Source organism: Lemur catta, chromosome 7 (genome assembly GCF_020740605.2).
Source record: "Lemur catta isolate mLemCat1 chromosome 7, mLemCat1.pri, whole genome shotgun sequence".
Taxonomy (NCBI): domain Eukaryota; kingdom Metazoa; phylum Chordata; class Mammalia; order Primates; family Lemuridae; genus Lemur; species Lemur catta.
The window spans coordinates 82,118,810-82,136,878 of record NC_059134.1 but is presented as its reverse complement, the minus strand read 5'-3'; the positions used below and the strand labels follow the sequence as shown (position 1 = coordinate 82,136,878).

Genomic DNA, 18,069 nt, shown 5'->3' with positions numbered 1-18,069 from the left:
TATGGAAAGCTATAAGAAGTAGTAAGTAACACCTGCATTTGGAGAAGGATGAATTGGTGAATAAGGAAGTAAAAAGCATTACCAGCAGAAATACAAGCAATTCACATGAAGCAACTCCCATAGGATGGTTGACTACAGCTAAAAAAGTAGGCTTAGATTAGGTTGTATAGATTTTAGATACAATCTTAAGAAGTTTGTATTTCATACGTTAGGCTTATCACAGCAAAGAGGTTTCATCTCGCATACTTTCATTAACTGGTAATGACCACCCAGAACATTCTGCAGAGAAGAAGTCTAAGGCTGTGTCTTAGCTTAGCAGGAGGGTACTATGATTGACAGTCTGCAGTGGATTTAGAAGGGGGCAGTGAAAACAGGAAACCAAATAAGGCACTTGAAGTTCAAGAGTACCACAAACATATTTCTGTTGTTGGGAAAGATAACACTGATGGCACTGTGGAAGACTAGGGAAACTATGTCTTTTTCAGATTAGAATTTTCCTCCTTTCTACCAGTATGATAATGTCTGATAGACATTAAATAATGTGTTCTGAAAAGTGAATGAAGTGAATAATCAAATAATGGAGCTAGTAAGTGAACAGAGCCTTCACTAGGAGCAGAGCTCAGGAGCTTTAGTGGACAGATTTACTGGTATCTGTTTTGACTTCTCAGAAATTTTCCCTTCATTTCCTGTCTCTTTGTCTCTTCTGCATAGGTGAGGTTACCAGATAGATGAGTTTGGAAATATAATAATTGAAAATGTGTAGGAATAAAAAATAGCAATTTCAAAGAACCATGGAATATATGTAATTATACTGAATAGAAATACCTTTATTAGTTCACTTAATTTGGTTTGCACATTATTTATATTTATAAATATGTATATTTATAAGATATATATATATTTGTAAAATAAGGATTATTCGTGGAGATTATGGAAAAAATAAAATAATCTATTTCGGTAAAAAAAAAAACAATTTGCCATAATTTTGTTTGTAAGAAATGTCATCCTGATCACATATTCTACAAATGAAATATCTAGTTATTTAAATAAACACATATACATTGTATTGCATTTAAAGAATAATAGATACAAGAGATTCTATAAAATGAAAACAAACACATTTGCAAACATCAGAAATAGTTTGTATGTTGACTTACCTCCATCTTGGGTAATAACTGGTAACGCCAAGCTATTTTCATCTTAGCATTAGATTCTGGTGTTTTATGATTATATACATCTTCATCAAGTTCTTTTTTATAATTATCATCAAGTAATGGTGCTGGAAGTTCCTAAGAAAACAAAATGAAACATTATTAAGTATCTGTGGTAAAAATATGACAATTTTTCTTAAATCATAAATTTAGCAACACTAGAACTTGCCAATGTATTGAAAATTGATGCCTTATAAGTGATGTAAGCAGAAACTCATAACAATATAGATATTTCTAAAACAGAGAAAAAGGATATAATATTAAATGTGAAGTTTAATTTTTTAGCAATGAACTAGAATTTAAAGAAAATATTCCAATATCTATACTCAGAAAAATCAATTGCTATTCCAACAAGAGGCTATGCTCATTTTTAAAAAAATTACACACTTAAAGTCTGGAATTTGCACTTAAGTATTACATGTAATTACTGTTATGTTTGCCACGAGGTAAAAATAAATCATGTGCACAATCTGTTTACTGGTTTGTAACTCTAGAAGTTAAAAAACTTATTCACTGAAACAGTGAGTAAGCAACAACTAAGAATAACCCATATCAACTGTTAGTTTAGCATCTGTAAGTTTATCTCTCTCCTTTAACAATAAAAATAGAATTTAAAATTTCTGATTAAATGAAGAGACATTGAATTCTAATTTATTAATTTCAGAAGAGGACCTACTGAGTGACTACAAAAAACACAGAAACATGTTTTTGTAAGGAGATACTATGAAAATAATTCAAAGAAAAAAACTATTTAAGTATCTGGAAGAAGAAAAGCACATGCAATAATTTTGTTTCATTTTTTATTGTTAGCCAGAATCATAAAGATAATGTGGGACATTGGATTAGTAAACATAATCTTGTGCTATGTTATAAATTAGTGTAAGTTACAACTTTTACTTTTCAAGATCAAATTTACTTAAAGCTTAGAATTATGTCAAATAATCAGCTGTATAATACATTAGCTATTACATATTTTAGGCACCTCCTAAAAGTGGATTTACCTTTTAATTTATGCCAGTATTAGAAATCAGTTATATCATTTAAGCTCTGATTCCATTATTCCTAGCAGAGCATTAGTATCTTCTCTTTCCAATGGAAATAAATATTTGTGAGGGAGTATAGTGTAATACAGCATAGTGGTTACAAGTTTGAATTCTGCAACCAGAATTTCTGGGTTCAGATCTTTACTACGCACTAGTAGCTGTATCTAGGTCACCTTGACCACCTATTAGGACTCTCTATCTATGTCTCTATTCATCATCTGAAAAATGGAGATAATAGTATTCATTTCAATAGGTTGTGGTAAAGAATAAGTACGTTAAACATGTAAAATGCAGAGATTGGTGCTTGCCACATATTAAGAATCAACTAAGTATTAGATTATGAGAAGTCAGTTAAATAATTGTCTTAATCATTACTCAGAGCTATACATTTTTGTACTGGCAATATTTGGCAATATTTGACAATATTTATCACAAAATATTTGGATTAACATCTTTTTCAACCCCAGGGAATCTTAATAATACTTATTACTAGGTAGCCCACAACTCAATAAAAACAACAAACATTTGAAAAATTAATTTTTTCAATAGAGATGGTACATATTTTAAAATTTATGTCAGCCTCATTATTTAAAATACGCCAATCTTGAAATGTTCTTACATTAATGTGTATAGTATTAAAGAAATAGTCCTAAAATATTAGAAACTTCTTATTAATATGGATAACATAGCTAAACAAGATGACATTATTAAAAGATAAGCATTTACTCATTTATTTTATTAAATATGTACCTACTCCCATAGTAGATGTTTCACCATATTAAAAACTTTTTATGTATCATGAAAATTATAATGATCTAAATTTTAGTGTTGATAAAACATTCTCTTAAAGATAAAAATTTTCAAAAGATGTACAGAAAGTACTCTTTAACAACATCCATGTAAAAGTTGTGTTTTCTTATGTCTATATATATTTTAAATTGAGATAAAACTCACATAACTAAATAATTTAAAATTCATTTTAAAGTATAAAATTCAGTGGTTTTTAGTATATTCAGAGTTGTGCAACCACTGTCTAGTTCTAGAATATTTTCATCAGTCCCCAAAGAAACTCCATACCCATTAAGCAATCACCCCATATTCCCTCTTCTTCTAACCCCTAGCAACCACTAATTTGTTTGCTGTCTCTATGGATTATTCTATTCTGGACATTTCACATAAATGGAATCATAAAATATGTGATCTTTTGCGTCTGGTTTCTTTCACTTAGCATAACGTTTTCAATGCTCATCGTTGTAGCATGTATCAGTACTTCATTCCTTTTTATGGCCAAATAATATTCCATTATACAGATATACTACCTTTTGTTTATCTATGCATCACTTGATGAACATATGGATTGTTTCCATTTTTAGCTATCATGAATAATGCTGCTATAAACAATCAGGCACAAATTTTTGTGTGAACATGTTTTTAATTCTTTCGGGTATAGACCTACGAGTAGAATTGAGGGGTCATAGGGTAACTACATTTAACTATTTGAGGAACTACCAAAATGTTTCCCAAAGTTACTGCATCATTTTATATTCTAACCAACAATATATGAAGGTTCCAATTTTTCCACATCCTCACCAACAACTATCATTATTATTTTTTAATAGCTATTCTAGTGGGTATGAAGTGGTATCTCAATATGGTTTAGATTTGCATTTTCCTAATGACAATGACGATGAGCATCATTTTGTGGGCTGGTTTTGCTACTTGTATATCTTCTTTGGAAATACATCTTTCATACTATGATCCCGTTTTTACAGTGGGTTGTTTATCTTTTTGTTGAGTTGTGAGATTTTTTTATTTATTCTGCATAGTAGATGTTATCAGATATATTATTTGTAAATCTTTTCTCCCATTATGTGGGTTGTCTTTTCACTGTCTTGGCAATGTCCTTTGATGAACAAAAGCTTTTTAATTTTGATTAAGTACAATTTATCTGTTATTTTCTTTTGTTGCTTATGCTTTTGGTGTTATATATTAGAAACTGTTATCTAATCCAAAGTCATGAAGATTTATACTTATGTTTTCTTATAAGAATTTTAGTTCTTACATTTAGGTCTTTGATATATTTTTTAAAGTGAATTTTTATATACAGTAAGAGGTAAGAGTTCTTACATTTTTATAAGACTAAAGTATCAGTTATGTTGAAATTATTATTTATTGAGTCTCTACTATGTGCTAAGTCCTGGTCTAGGTTTTATAGATATAGCAGTGAACAAACTTAGTAATAAGAGTACATACACATAGTGCTAAACCTAATCCTGGCACTTTTCTAAGTGCTTGAAATACATTAATTCAGTGTTCATAATAAACTTATAAGGTAGGTACTATTATTATCATCTCCTTTTTACATAATAAGAAATGAAAACATAAAGACGTTAAGTAACTTGCCCAAGGCCACAGAGCTAGTAAAAGATGGAGCTAGGACTGGGCACGGTGGCTCATGCCTGTAATCCTAGCACTTTGGGAGGCCGAGGTGGGAGGATTACTTGGGCCCAGGAATTTGAGACAGCCTGGGCAACATAGTGAGATCCTGTCTCTACAAAAACATTAAAAAAAATAGCTGAGTGTGATGCTGTAATCTCAGCACTTTGGGAGGCAGAGGTGGGAGGATTACCTGGGCCCAGGAATTTGAGACAGCCTGGGAAACATAGTGAGACCCTGTCTCTACAAAAACATTAAAAAAAAAAAAAATACCTGAGTGTGATGGTGTGCGCCTGTATACCCAGCTACGTGGGAGGCTGAGACAGGAGGACTGCTTGAGCCCGGGAGTTTGAAGCTATAGCAAGCTATGTTTGCACCATTGCACTCCAGCCTGGGTGACAGGGTGAGACCCTATCTATTAATAAATAAATAGTACATAGATAGATGGATGGAGATGGGAATTTGAAGCTGAGTAGTGCTACTTCAGAGTGTATGCTCTCAACCACCAGGCTATATTGCCTCTACAATAAGCTTTCATTTTATTTGTGGAGGAAAAAATAAACCAATAAATATATAATAGGTCACATGAAAATAAATGCAGAAAAGTAGAGCAAGGTAAGAAGGCAGGGGGCTCTATTTTAATAAAAGTGGTCAGGGATGCCCTCTTTGATAAGGTCAAAACTGATGGAGATAATTCCATATATAATTAACTGAAATTCTATAAAATATACTACTATAGCTATTTTTCATATAGATATGGTACCACCTATATATAATTAATAATCTTTCAGAAATATATCTATGCTATTCCCTAGTTCATGACATAGTAGAAAGAGTACTAATGTTAGGACATTCAAGTGTGTGAAGGATCCAAGGATTTGTAATTTAAACTGGCTTCATTCTTCATATGTATATAGAAGAACTACAGCACAGTACAAAAGGAGTGTATATAAAAGGGAACTATATAATATTTATAATCTATATTTTTATATAGCTCTCCCTTCTCTAAATTACCATTTCACTTTCATTTGTGCCAGACATTTTGGTATTTGGCTACATGCAGCTTCATATTAATTTACACTTATGTAAATTAATAATCATTTACAATTATGTAAATTTATTCATATACATTCATATATTTATAATCTCATTTTCCCATCAAGGCTGTAAGTTTCTTAGGGGTTAGGCCCTTAAGTTTTTAGGGACTATGTGGAAATATATGGTTTTTGTACTTGTTATAAAAATAGCACCATAACAAGTACAAAGAAGATTACTCAACAGATACTTATTGAATTGAACCATATAAACTTCCTGGAAGAATCTCAGTGGGTTGATTTTGTGTTATTCTCAAAGAAACTAATACCACAACTTTCTCTGGGCTCCTTATGTTTCATGTGTTAATCTATATCCCTATTAAGTTGTAATTCTTTCTCAGAACAAGTAGTAAGTACATGTTTTCCATTTAATATATTATTTTATTGCAAAATGTTCAACTTATAGTTCATTTCATAATCCTGAAAGATATAAGAAGTTTTCTAGTGGACATATTCTAGAATGTTCTTTAAAAGAAAAAATGACTTAAAAAATAATTGCAAGCAATGCAGAGAAGTACAAAGAAGAACTAGCAACCAAAGAAATGTACTTTAAAACCAATTACCATTTCCCACTCATTATATAGGCAAACAAACAAATAAAACATCTAAAAATACCAACGTTGTCAAGAGAGCAGAAAAACTGGAAGCCTCATTCACTACTGGTAGAAAGTTAAGAGTTTACCAGTTTTACTACCGTAAAACCATTTTAGAGAAAAACTTGGAAAATTTCGGCTGAAAACGTGCACATCCTACCAACCAGTCCCTAAAAGAAAATCTCACACACATGCACAAAGAGATACAGAATCATCATTGAGCACTTTAATAATAATAGAAATAACTTAATTATCTATCAATAGGAAATGGATTAATAAACTGTTACATGAGCATAAAATAGAATAATATATTATTAAAAATAAATAAGATTGATATGAAGTGACATGGATACATCTAGAAAATAATCTTGAATGAAAAAATCATGTTAAGAGTGACATAAACAGTATGATAGAGTTTATGCCCTTCTAGGAGGTAACTCCATGAACTGCAGTGAACAAAGTAAACAAAGTCCCTGATTTCATAGAGTTACATTCTAGAAGGGTAGTGATATGAACTTTGATGAAAAAAGAGGAAAGAAAGGGAGTAATGGGGGGGATGTATTACTTTAAATAGGGTAGTCAAGAAAGCTCTTCCTGATGAGGCAGATGGATTATAATTTCAATTATTTTTTTCACAGGAGGTCACGGAGTTCTTTTATGTTTAAAAATATTTGCCTTTTTAAAAATACTAGACTAACATTTTAGTTTATTTCATACTATTTTCATTCACTTAGAACTAGGTAGATAGTAATCTACCGCCTTTGGAAAAATAATGATGCTTTAGAGAGGACTGAAGGCTTCAACCCTTGTAGATGACTTGCTTTTTCTGCCTCAATGCTTGAATAATTCTTCCATCAACAACTTAAATGGGCTATATCTGTATCCAATGTTTTGTATTATTGTATCCTCCCCACCTCCTAACACCGGATGCTTTTTGAGCTAAAGATTCTTTTTTCTTAATTTCAAGTAAAAAATTTCCTTTTGCATTTTACATTTAAAATTATTTTTCTGTTCCATATTAAAACAGAATGTATCATTGTTAATATGACAAATGTTAGGTGTATCACCAACAGTTGTAAAACTTTACACAGTAAACAATTTAAAGTGTTAAGGGTAAATAAATATGTTTTTCCATCTTCTAGACCAGCACTGATCAACAGAACTTTCTGTGATGTTGGGAATGTTCTATACCTGCACTGTCCAATATAGTAGGCACTATCTACTTAAATTTATTTAATTTCATTACATAAAACATTTCCTACATTGTAATTATATTCTCATTTAACATTTTAATTTTTTTTCTCTAACTTCAGTGTGACTGTCACAAGCCTGTTCCTTGCTGCTACTTTATTGGGTAATAATGTTTTAATTATGCAATTATCCTTTTTTCTCTACTCATGTTTTATTTTATCTTTGTGATTTTATTTTATTGAACTCATGTTCTTATTAAACTCTTTTATAAACCTCCTATGGAGGAATTTCCTTCTGTTCTTGGGTCGTGTTTTCTTCCAAATTGAGTTTTTTTCTTCTAGTTATAGTTTGATGGCTGTGTATTTTGATATTCACTCATTTTTCTGTACCTTCAGGTTATGTGAGCTTAGCAAAGTTAAATGCAATCTTTTTTTTAGAAGACCTGGGCTCTTTATTCTCTTGTGAGATTTCATGAAATGCCAGACTCCTATGTTCACATCACTTGGTTCAGAAAGTATTCTATTCCCATTCAAGATGTGGTACACTATTAGCTTTTGTATTATACCCCCAATTCAGTGTTGCATTCTGCAACATTTGTTTTAGTTTCAGAAGATCAGCCCTAATTAATTCTTAAGATTATCCTAATTCACTGGTCTGAGTGTGAGAGTGAAGCTTGGAACCACACTGAATGGTGAACTTTGGACCCTGACTTTTCTTGTTTTGTTCACTACAACTGATTTTTTGGAGTATTTAAAATTATTTTTTGTTTTGTAATGCAGGAGAGAGTCTATTATCCATATTTAATATTTTGATATTTTAATCTAAAACACTTCATATTCAGTAATTCTTAAATTGACTTTAAAAAAATTGAATATAAAGAGTAAGGGAAATAAACATCGATTACCTTGCCATAGAGAACTATTAATAATTGAACATTCTGTTTAGAACATTTTAACTATATAAAAACTGTGTACTTACTCATATTGGTTGATTCAATTAAATCTATGTATTTTAAAGTTATTTTAAGTTCTTGGTTCTTAATTATTTTCCTACATTTGTGTTATACCACTTAGCCATGCTGTGAATTCGAAGGAAAACTTCTTGAAGGAAATCAAAAGTGCTACTCCAATGAATACACAAATGATAAGAAAGAGAAACAGCCTTACTGCTGATATGGAGAAAATTTTAGTGGTCTCGATAGAAGATCAAACCAGCTACAACATTCCATTAAATCACAGCGTGATCCACAGCAAGGTCCTAACTGTTTCTCTTCAATGCTATGAAGGCTGAGAGAAGTGAGCAAACCACAGGAAAAAAAGTTGGAAGGAAGCAGGTGTTTCCTGAGTTTTAAGAAAAGAAGCCTTTTCTATAACATAAAAATGCATGGTGAGGCAGTAAGCGCTGATGTAGAAGCTGTACCATATTAACCAGAAAATCCAGCTAAAATCAATGATAAAGATGGTTACGCTATAAAACAAATTTTCAGTGTAGACTAACAGTCTTCTATTGGAAGAAGCTTCCATCTAGGACTTTCCTAGCTAGAGAGAAGTCAATGCCTGGTTTCAAAGCTTCAAAGGATAGGTTGACTCCCTTGTTCAGACCAATGCAGTTGGTGACTTTAAGTTGAAGCCAATGCTCCTTTACCATTCTAAAAATCCTAGAGCTCTTAAGAATTACATTAAATCTACTCTTCCTGTGTTCTAGAAATGAAACAACAAGCCCTAGATGACAGTACATCTGTTTACAGCATGGTTTTCCAAATATTTTAAGCCTCTGTTGAGACACACTGCTCAGAAAAAAGATTCCTTTCAAAATACTACTTCTCATTGACAATGCTCCTGGTTAACCAAGAGTTCTGATGGAGATGTACAAAGAGAGTAATATTATTTTCATGCCTGTTAACACAACATCCATTCTGCAGTCCATGGATCAAGAGCAATTTTCAATTTTAAGTCTTAAATTATTTAAGAAATACATGTCTTAAGTCTATTGCTCTCATGGATGGTGATTCCTCTGATATATCTGGGCAAAAGTAAACTGAAAATCTTTTGAAAAAGATTCACCATTCTAGATGTCATTAAGAACATTTGCAATTCATGAGAGGAGGTCAAAATATCAACACTAACAGGAGTTTGGAAGAAGTTGATTCCAGTCCTCATGAATAACTTTCAGGGGTTCAAGACTTCAGTGGAGGAAGTAACTGCAGATGTGGTAGAAAAAGCAAGAGAACTAGAATTAGATGCAGAGCTGGAAGATGTGACTGAATTGCTGTCATCTCACAATAAAACTTTAATCAATAAGGAGTTGCTTCTCATGGATAGGTAAAAACCAAATGGTTTCTTGAGATGGAGTCTACTCTGGGTCAAGATGCTGTGAACATTGTTGAAATGACAACAAAAATTTTGGAATATTACATAAACTTTGTTGACAAAGCAGCAGTAGGGTTTGAGAGGATTGACTCTAATTTTGAAAGAAGTTCTACTGTGGGTAAAATGGTATCGAACAGCATCATATTCTACAGAGAATCTGTAAAAGGAAAAGTCAATCAATGCAGCAAACTTCATCATTGTCTTCTTTTAAGAAACTGCCACAGCCATCCCAGCCTTCAGCAACCACCACCCTAATCAGTCAGTAGCCATCAACATTGAGGCAAAACCCTCTAACAGCAAAAAGATTATGATTTGCTGATGGCTCAGACGATTGTCAGCATTTTGTAGTATTAAAATATTTTTAGATTAAGATACGTATACATTTTTTTAGACATAATGCTATCACAATTAGTAGACTACAGTTGAGTGTAAATATAACTTTATATGCCCTGGGAAACCAAAATATTTGTTTGACTTGCTTCATTGCAGTGGTCTGCAACCAAACCTGCAATATCTCCAAGGCATGTCTGTACATCAAAACCCAGGATCAAAAATGAAGCATATAATTACTTTATTTCATTGATTCTAAGACTTGTTTTTATTCTTTACATGTTATCACATCTGAAATCAAGATGCATTTTACAATAGACAGTATGTCATAACTGTAAGCCAGGCAGGAGATACAAAGTTATCACTGTCTGTGTACACAAAAACTTGATTGTTATTCTTGGTGTGCAAGCGGTGTAATTCTTCAATATTTCAGCCAGAATCCATACATGGATCAAGTAAGGAAGAATATAAATCCTAGATTTTTAGAATACTTCCACTGATACTAAGAAAATCAAGAACGCATCTGCAACAATACTTGCAGAATGAAAACGTTTTAGAATAAAATCTGGTACAATATTAGAGCATGTTTTAAGAAGTGTTGCACTGCCAGTGTTCTTGATGACAGAGAAAACAGTATCATGTGAAAAAGTAAATTGTGAAAAACATGGATTGTAATGACTACGAGCCAGAGAGTGATTGAGAACAGCAGTAATCTGAATGTGAAATTTTATGGGTACCTTACACATTTTGCTCATCTTTTTTTATGTATAAGTGGGATAGATTTAAAAAATAAGTCTAAGAAACCTCTTTCAATAAGAATTAAATAAAAATTCTAAGTGAAAAGAAACATTCTCTCCTAATTTATGTGGTAATGATTTTTTTCTCTTTTTGCTACACTTGATTATGATGCATCTGACAATCAATGGCATCTCAGATCTGATAAGATATGGCATTTCTTTAGCAAGTGGGCCAAAATTCTCTTACCATCTCTCTAAGTGTTGCATCAATATATAATATTTTAACCCATTAGGGTGCAGATAAATGTTATCATGCGAGTAATTTACCCAGCTAAGATCTATGTGAACACTTGGGTACTCTTCAATATTCTTACCATTCTTTTTGGCAAAAATCTGAACAAAAATAAAAATTTGATCAATACAAATTAAGAATCATTAGCAGTATGTTTTTTAAATCTTGTGAAGTAGGGAATTAACCTATGCTAGAAAACGGATACTAAGGCAACACCATCAGATCATCCTTTATCTCTGAAAAAAAAAAAAATCCATTATGTAAAAATTCTATCGCAATGGTTTCAATATTACTATTCATAATGCAAATGAAAAGGACTCAATGAAAATGAGAGGCTGGGGACAAAAGAACATTTTGGTACTTCTGTCTTTTAATACTCAGAGGTTTATAATATAAGAGTTTATTCAATATGTTATCATATTTGGAAGTCTTAAAATTTTTGAAGTATGCCAACATTACCCACCCTGCTTACTGTGACTCACTGACCCTATCAGAAGTGATCACTACTATAATCTATAATGTACCATTTGTTACAATGTCTGTTTCTAATCAAACAAAAAATTTAATTAATGTTTTGATAAAATCTCTATTTCAGGAGAATGCTAAGAATAAAGCTCTTTAATATTCAACTATTACAGCTGTCAATCACAGATCAGTGTCCTCCCTTACACTTTTAAAAATCCCCAGCCTTTGATTTCTAACCCAGAGCACAAACAAAACATAACTGTATTGTTATATCTGCCTTTTCTAAAAGAAAGATTATCAGATTTTGGGTTCTTCTCTGCAATGTGGTGCTTAGAGTTATTAAGCATTAGGTAGCAATGGTCATGAATAAATAAAAATAAAAAGCAGAGTTCATAAGTTCTGTACAGAAGATAGGATGGAAAGAAAAAATTTCTCTGTTTTAATCAAATGAAACAAGTTAGAAAATTAACATGAATAAATAAAGAAAATGGCACTACCTTTGAACCAAATTATTACAAATTTCTAATACCAAAATATACTCCAGTATTTATATATATATTTCTTCATCAGACACATTTATCCTTATCCATAAGGTGTGTAAATATATTTTTTTCCTTTTCATTTCATGTCTTTCTGTGCTTACTGCTATATTATTTTGTGGTCTTTGTTTTGGCAGATGCACAAGAAAAATCTGATTCCAACAGTTTGACCCTTCTCACTTTTTATGTTCTCTAGGGCATAATAAAACCATAGATACAATCCCTCAGCAGTTAATGAAGCTTAACCTCACACCCTCTTAATTACCAATGCATTACACCAACTATGGGCATCATACTCTTCTCTAAGCTATTTTACAATTCAGCAGAAGTACTACTGAGCTATTATGTAGCAACATAATCCATGCAGCATGAGAAATCCTTCTTAAAAATCAAATCTTTTGATCCTTGCAGGTTTTGATAACTGTATAATTAATACTACTTAAGCATTATCCATGTATCAGTAAGTATGTTACTTTGTTGGTTTGTTTGTTTTGGCAACGTTTATTTACTGAAAGTTGGAAAAAAGAAAAAAATCAGAAGATATTACTGATTGCCATAATTTTAATATAAAAGTATGCCAGACATCTAACCTGAATATCCATGTATTAAAGGTGTATTCTCCATATTATCTACATCTAAAATATTTAGAAATATGGGGGAGGACTGAGTTAGCTGCTAAAAGCATTCAGAAAAGTGTCATAGAGTTGCATGAAGTCAGGTAAGGGAGTACAGTTGATGCTGCATAAAATAAAGTTTTTAGAACTCATAGATTTTAAGATTAATAATTAGCAAATTAACTTATTCCCATGTATATTTTAAACTGAATTCAGTATAAATAAGAAAATATCTTAGAGTAATTTAAGATTTTTTTCTTGAATATAAAGGTGGCAAAATTACTGCTATTATAAGAAGAAAGGGTGAAAAACACTTTCACATTGATATAAAAATATTGCTTTAATAAGACTCCTGAGTTAAGCTATTGACAAAAATAATCCTTTTTATTTGGAAAGTACATCACTTATATGAATCTGAAAATAGAAAAAGAAACCAGTGAAATAAGAATAGTGTTCTTAATACTTTTCTGGCATTCCCTATCACATTTCTCTTTAACATGTAAACCAGGAATGTGTTGAGAAGACTGGATAATATTTCCTTCCTTTTTTAAACTAAGATAGAGGAAAGGAGAAGGATAACATGGAGAACAGGAAATAGAAATCTGCATTACATATTTAGAAATGAAAGGAAAGAATTACACTAAGAAATAAAAAATACTATCTTCATATAAACACAAATCATAATCTAATTATTTTAAAATGTTATATTCTAAACCAAAATGTTTTTAAAAGTACCAATCATAGAAGGATCTCAAAGCCATTTAGATATGCAATTAATCCTTAAATTCTACCCAAATCTGGTAGTTGAGGTTGGGAAAGTGAAGTATAGGCAGATAATTCCTTTATCTAGGTCCCAGCAATATGTCTGCTAATATCATAAATAGCACTCCAAGTCTTGACCAAGGCAACCACACGCTTTTAATACCACCTGTGGATGGCACTGACTTAAAAGGAGTTTAAAGGGAAAAGCACTGAGTGTCTTGGCATTCTGATATTATTAGCTTCCATCATTATTGTCTCACATATATAAAAAATCAAAACCATCAAGCTGCTAGGAATAACTCTACATGTAGTCTATATTAATTTTATTAATTTTCTCACATATACTGAGCTAAGATCCAGAATTTATAAATTTTATATATCAAAATGTAAAAGCTGTATTACATATTATTTCAAAATGTTCTCTTTACTTCGAACAAATTTCTTAAAAAGAAAGCTTAAAATAAAAAATTTCATACTTTTACTTACAGAGAAACAAGGACAAACCGTTGGTATCAATTAATATCTCTAACCATAAAAATTAGAGTTTTACTTTGGCAGGTTCCTTTACAAAGTAAAGTTCATATATTAAATGCTATCAGTGTTTAATCTGGCTCTGGGTATATTGCACACCAGTAAAACTCATACTCGAGGGTTAATATAAGGTAATAACCTGCAAATACTTCTGTAGTTAAGGTGAAGAGAGCTACTGACTAGGTGACTACCATTAATAAAAGTATGTAAACTTCTGTGTGTGTATATATGTATATGTGTATATTGCATATAAATGTATTTATTATGTATACACACGTGTACACATACATATACATAGTCATGCATCGCTTAAGGAGAGATGCAATTTTGTTGTTATACAAATATTATAGAGTGTACTTACACAAACCTAGATGGTGCAGCCTACTACATACCTAGGCCATATGGTCTATTGCTTCCAGGCTACAAAAATGTACACCATATTACATATTAAAAATACAGAAGGCAACTGTAACACAATGATAAGTATTTATGTATCTAAACATAGAAAGGGTACAGTAAAAACACAGTATTATATTCCTATGGAACCACCATCATATATGTGGTTCATCCTTGACTAAAATGTTATTATGCAGTGCATTACTGTACTTATGTATGTGTGTGTGTGTGTGTGTGTGTGTGTGTGTGTGTGTGTATGTGTATAAACAATGTGTCCCTTGTAATAGGAAATATCTTGGTCGAAGTCAATTTTATAAAATATCTTAAAAATTAGACTGACTTTTCTGGTTAATCACTGGTATTTTCAGGTTTAGTAAGACCATGTGCAATAAATACTTTTAGTAAATGTTTACTGCACAAGGGTGTGTATTAACCTGTTTTTATGAAAATGTGATAGATGATAGTCCCTATTAAGCAAACACATTATACAATAATAATTTGACTATATGATTCTTATGACTGCAAAAGATTTTCTACAAGATTTCTTTAAGTATTAAGTGTCCCTGCTGAATAAGAACTAAAATCATTTCTAAAAATCTGATATAACTAAAATGTTTCTAAATATAATTTACATCAGTTTGAAAGAAGCTAAGATAGTGACGATGATCTTTATTATTATTATTATTTCTTAAACAGAGGTCACAGAACTTTTAAATTTTTGGAAAAGAAGTATTCTAGAGTTTCAAGAATATCTACTGTCAAAGAAATCTTCTCAATTAGGAATGGTGTGAGGCATTATCTTCATTTAAGAGGTCCAGATCAGTTAAATTCCCAGTTCAGGAACACACAAGTGACTGGTTTTCTTTGTTTTAAGTTATTTTCTCTCATTTTTCCAGAATAAACCCAGCTTACGAAAAAACGTCACAAGCAAAAATCCTTATGGTATTGTGGGGCACTATGTGGGACCGGATATCACTTTATTTTTTTATTAAATTTGAAAATTATTTTCTGTGGAACATTTGGTGTTCATGAACAAAATTGATTCTCTTTCTACTCTGTGATTACTGAGAAGTAGAGGCCACTGGGTAAAGGCATAAAACAAGGTTTGTTTAATTCTATAGCAGCCTGTACGTTAAAATCTGTTTTAAGAAGTACAAAGATAAGAAGCTTCATCTCATAGTCTCAAATCTATTCTCTACTTCCAATATAAGTCTTCAGTTTAATACTATCTACCCTATTTTTGAAATCTAGCAAAGACTTTTAGACACACTGTCAAACTATAAGATGAATATTATACCAACAGTAACCACATTTCAAAGGCCTCCGATTTCATTAACATATCATAATTTGAAAAGACGGATGTGGTGAACTAAGGTCACTCACTGCAACTTTCAGTTTCTTGTTAACAATACTTAAAATGTTCAGGAAAGAAACACTGGCCAAAGAAGGAATCACCCCAACACTAGCTGGAGAGAAAGCCCTATCTTCTTTGCGGTTTTCACACAGTACAGTTATCCTTTTGTACATAAAAAATCTCCATAGTCTGTCTATTTAATCTGACTCTTGATTGTGTGCTGCCTTTCTCCTTTCATGGTATCCTTTACTGTTACATTTAGTGGGATAATATGTTAATTTGGGGAACTGACAAAAAAGTATTTTCTTTTAGTTTTAATGGCTCTGGTTTTCAGATTTTGAAGTCATTTATCCCTCTCAAAAGGAATGAATAGCTTTTCTTCTGAAAAAATAAAAAGTATTCAGAAGAAAAATGAACTCTATTTTTAATGTTCCCAGTTCTGACTTTCTGTGGCTTCTTTTCAAGAATGATAGAGTGCTATATAATAGTTCGAAGATTTTCACATTTCTTTTGAGCATAACAATAACCATCTAAGAATTCACAATCATTCATTTTTTATGGGTTCAAAATAAAATTTTTGAAAGTACATTTGAGGCCTGGAATAAGTACTTTAGGATTTAGAAGGCAAAACCCAAGTAATTTCATTTTTAATTTGGAGCTCTAGATTAAGGTAGCCAGGGTATTATCCCTCTCTTAATATGAAAGGTTAAGTGACTTGTGCCAGATCTTACAGCTAGTTAAGTAGTAACACAGAATTTAAAACTTAGGTTCAGATTCCAAATAAATTTCAACTTCTTGAGGATAAACATCCAATCACAGGATATGGCATTTTTGTCATATAACTTAAACAACTTTTCTGCATGCAAAATACCTTTATTTGTTGATTACTGCACAAACATCAATGCCAAATGTGTGTTTATGTTATAGTAGTAATGGTTCCCATTAGCTAGTGATGGAGAGGTGGAGAGTGGGTTTATTCTTTACATTTTTATTTTTATCTTATCCTTTATTTCCTTACTAGAAAATAAGGCCCATGACATCTTTAAAAGCTGGCTACAAATGTAGGTCACTGGAAGCAGGATTGAGCCTTTGCATGTATTTTCTTAGTCTTTTCAGTTTGCCAAAGCAGCTCTAACTGTGGCAGCCAAGGGAGAACTTAGAATTTTAAATAAGCTCTCACAGTAGCCCGGGGGGGTAGGGGGGTGGGGGGTGGTGGTGCAGTAAAGAGTGAAGCCCTGGGGTCAAATAGCAAATTTCAGGCTCATCTAGCACTTCTGAGTAGTAAGCACTGAAAAATGTATAGATAACCTGATAAATTTCTGAACGAATAAAATGTTGACAAAAAAAGAAGGGAACATATTCTGGTTATAGCTCTGCCTTCAACGGGCTCTTCTAATATTAACAATTGTACCTATACTATAGACAAAAGATAAACAGTGCTAAAATAGTTTTAATATAATAGATACGATTATACAGTCTAGAAAAAGTAAAAATGTGTGGGAAAACATTATTTATAAGGTGCTAAGAATGAATAAAGCTTGCACAGTGGAATGATAAAAGGGCCAGAAAACAATTTTTAATGATTTATAACATGATATACTGAATTACTTCAGTTATGAATCATTATAAAATTTACTTTGGAGGCTGGGCATGGTGGCCCACACCTGTAATTCCAGCACTTTGGGAGGCCAAAGTGAGAGAGGATCACATGAGGCCAGGAGTTCAAGATCAGCCTGGACAACATGTCAAGATCCTGTCTCTACAAAAAATTTAAACATTAGCCAGGCATGATGGTATGCACCAGTAGTCCCCCCTGCTTGGGAGGCTGGGGAAGGAGGATTGCTTGAACCCAGGAGTTTGAGGTTACAGTAAGCTATAATTGTGCCAATGCACTCCAGCCTGAGAGACAAGAGTGAGACTCTGTTTTTTAAAAAAAGAAAAAAAATTATAGCTTTGGAGACGAGTAAAATAAAAATGTTCAATAGTATATTTGGCCAATCAAGGGTGTTTCTTTAACTTCATTCTTATAGCTATCTTTTTTTTTGGGGGGGGGGGCAGAACTAGGAAAACAAGGGTTGGATCTGAGATATTTCTGTACTCTATTTACTCAGA

General features: G+C 31.9%; 1 protein-coding gene across 2 annotated transcripts in view; it reads right to left on the bottom strand.

The window, feature by feature from the left end:
• The window catches only part of ELP4 (elongator acetyltransferase complex subunit 4), a 209,775-nt gene that overhangs the window by 162,569 nt on the left and 29,137 nt on the right, over window positions 1-18,069 (bottom strand). For both annotated transcript variants that reach the window (XM_045557731.1, XM_045557732.1), the window contains exon 4: window positions 1,158-1,289. In XM_045557731.1, the coding sequence (XP_045413687.1) occupies window positions 1,158-1,289 (132 nt within the window). The remainder of the gene's footprint in view (window positions 1-1,157; window positions 1,290-18,069) is intronic.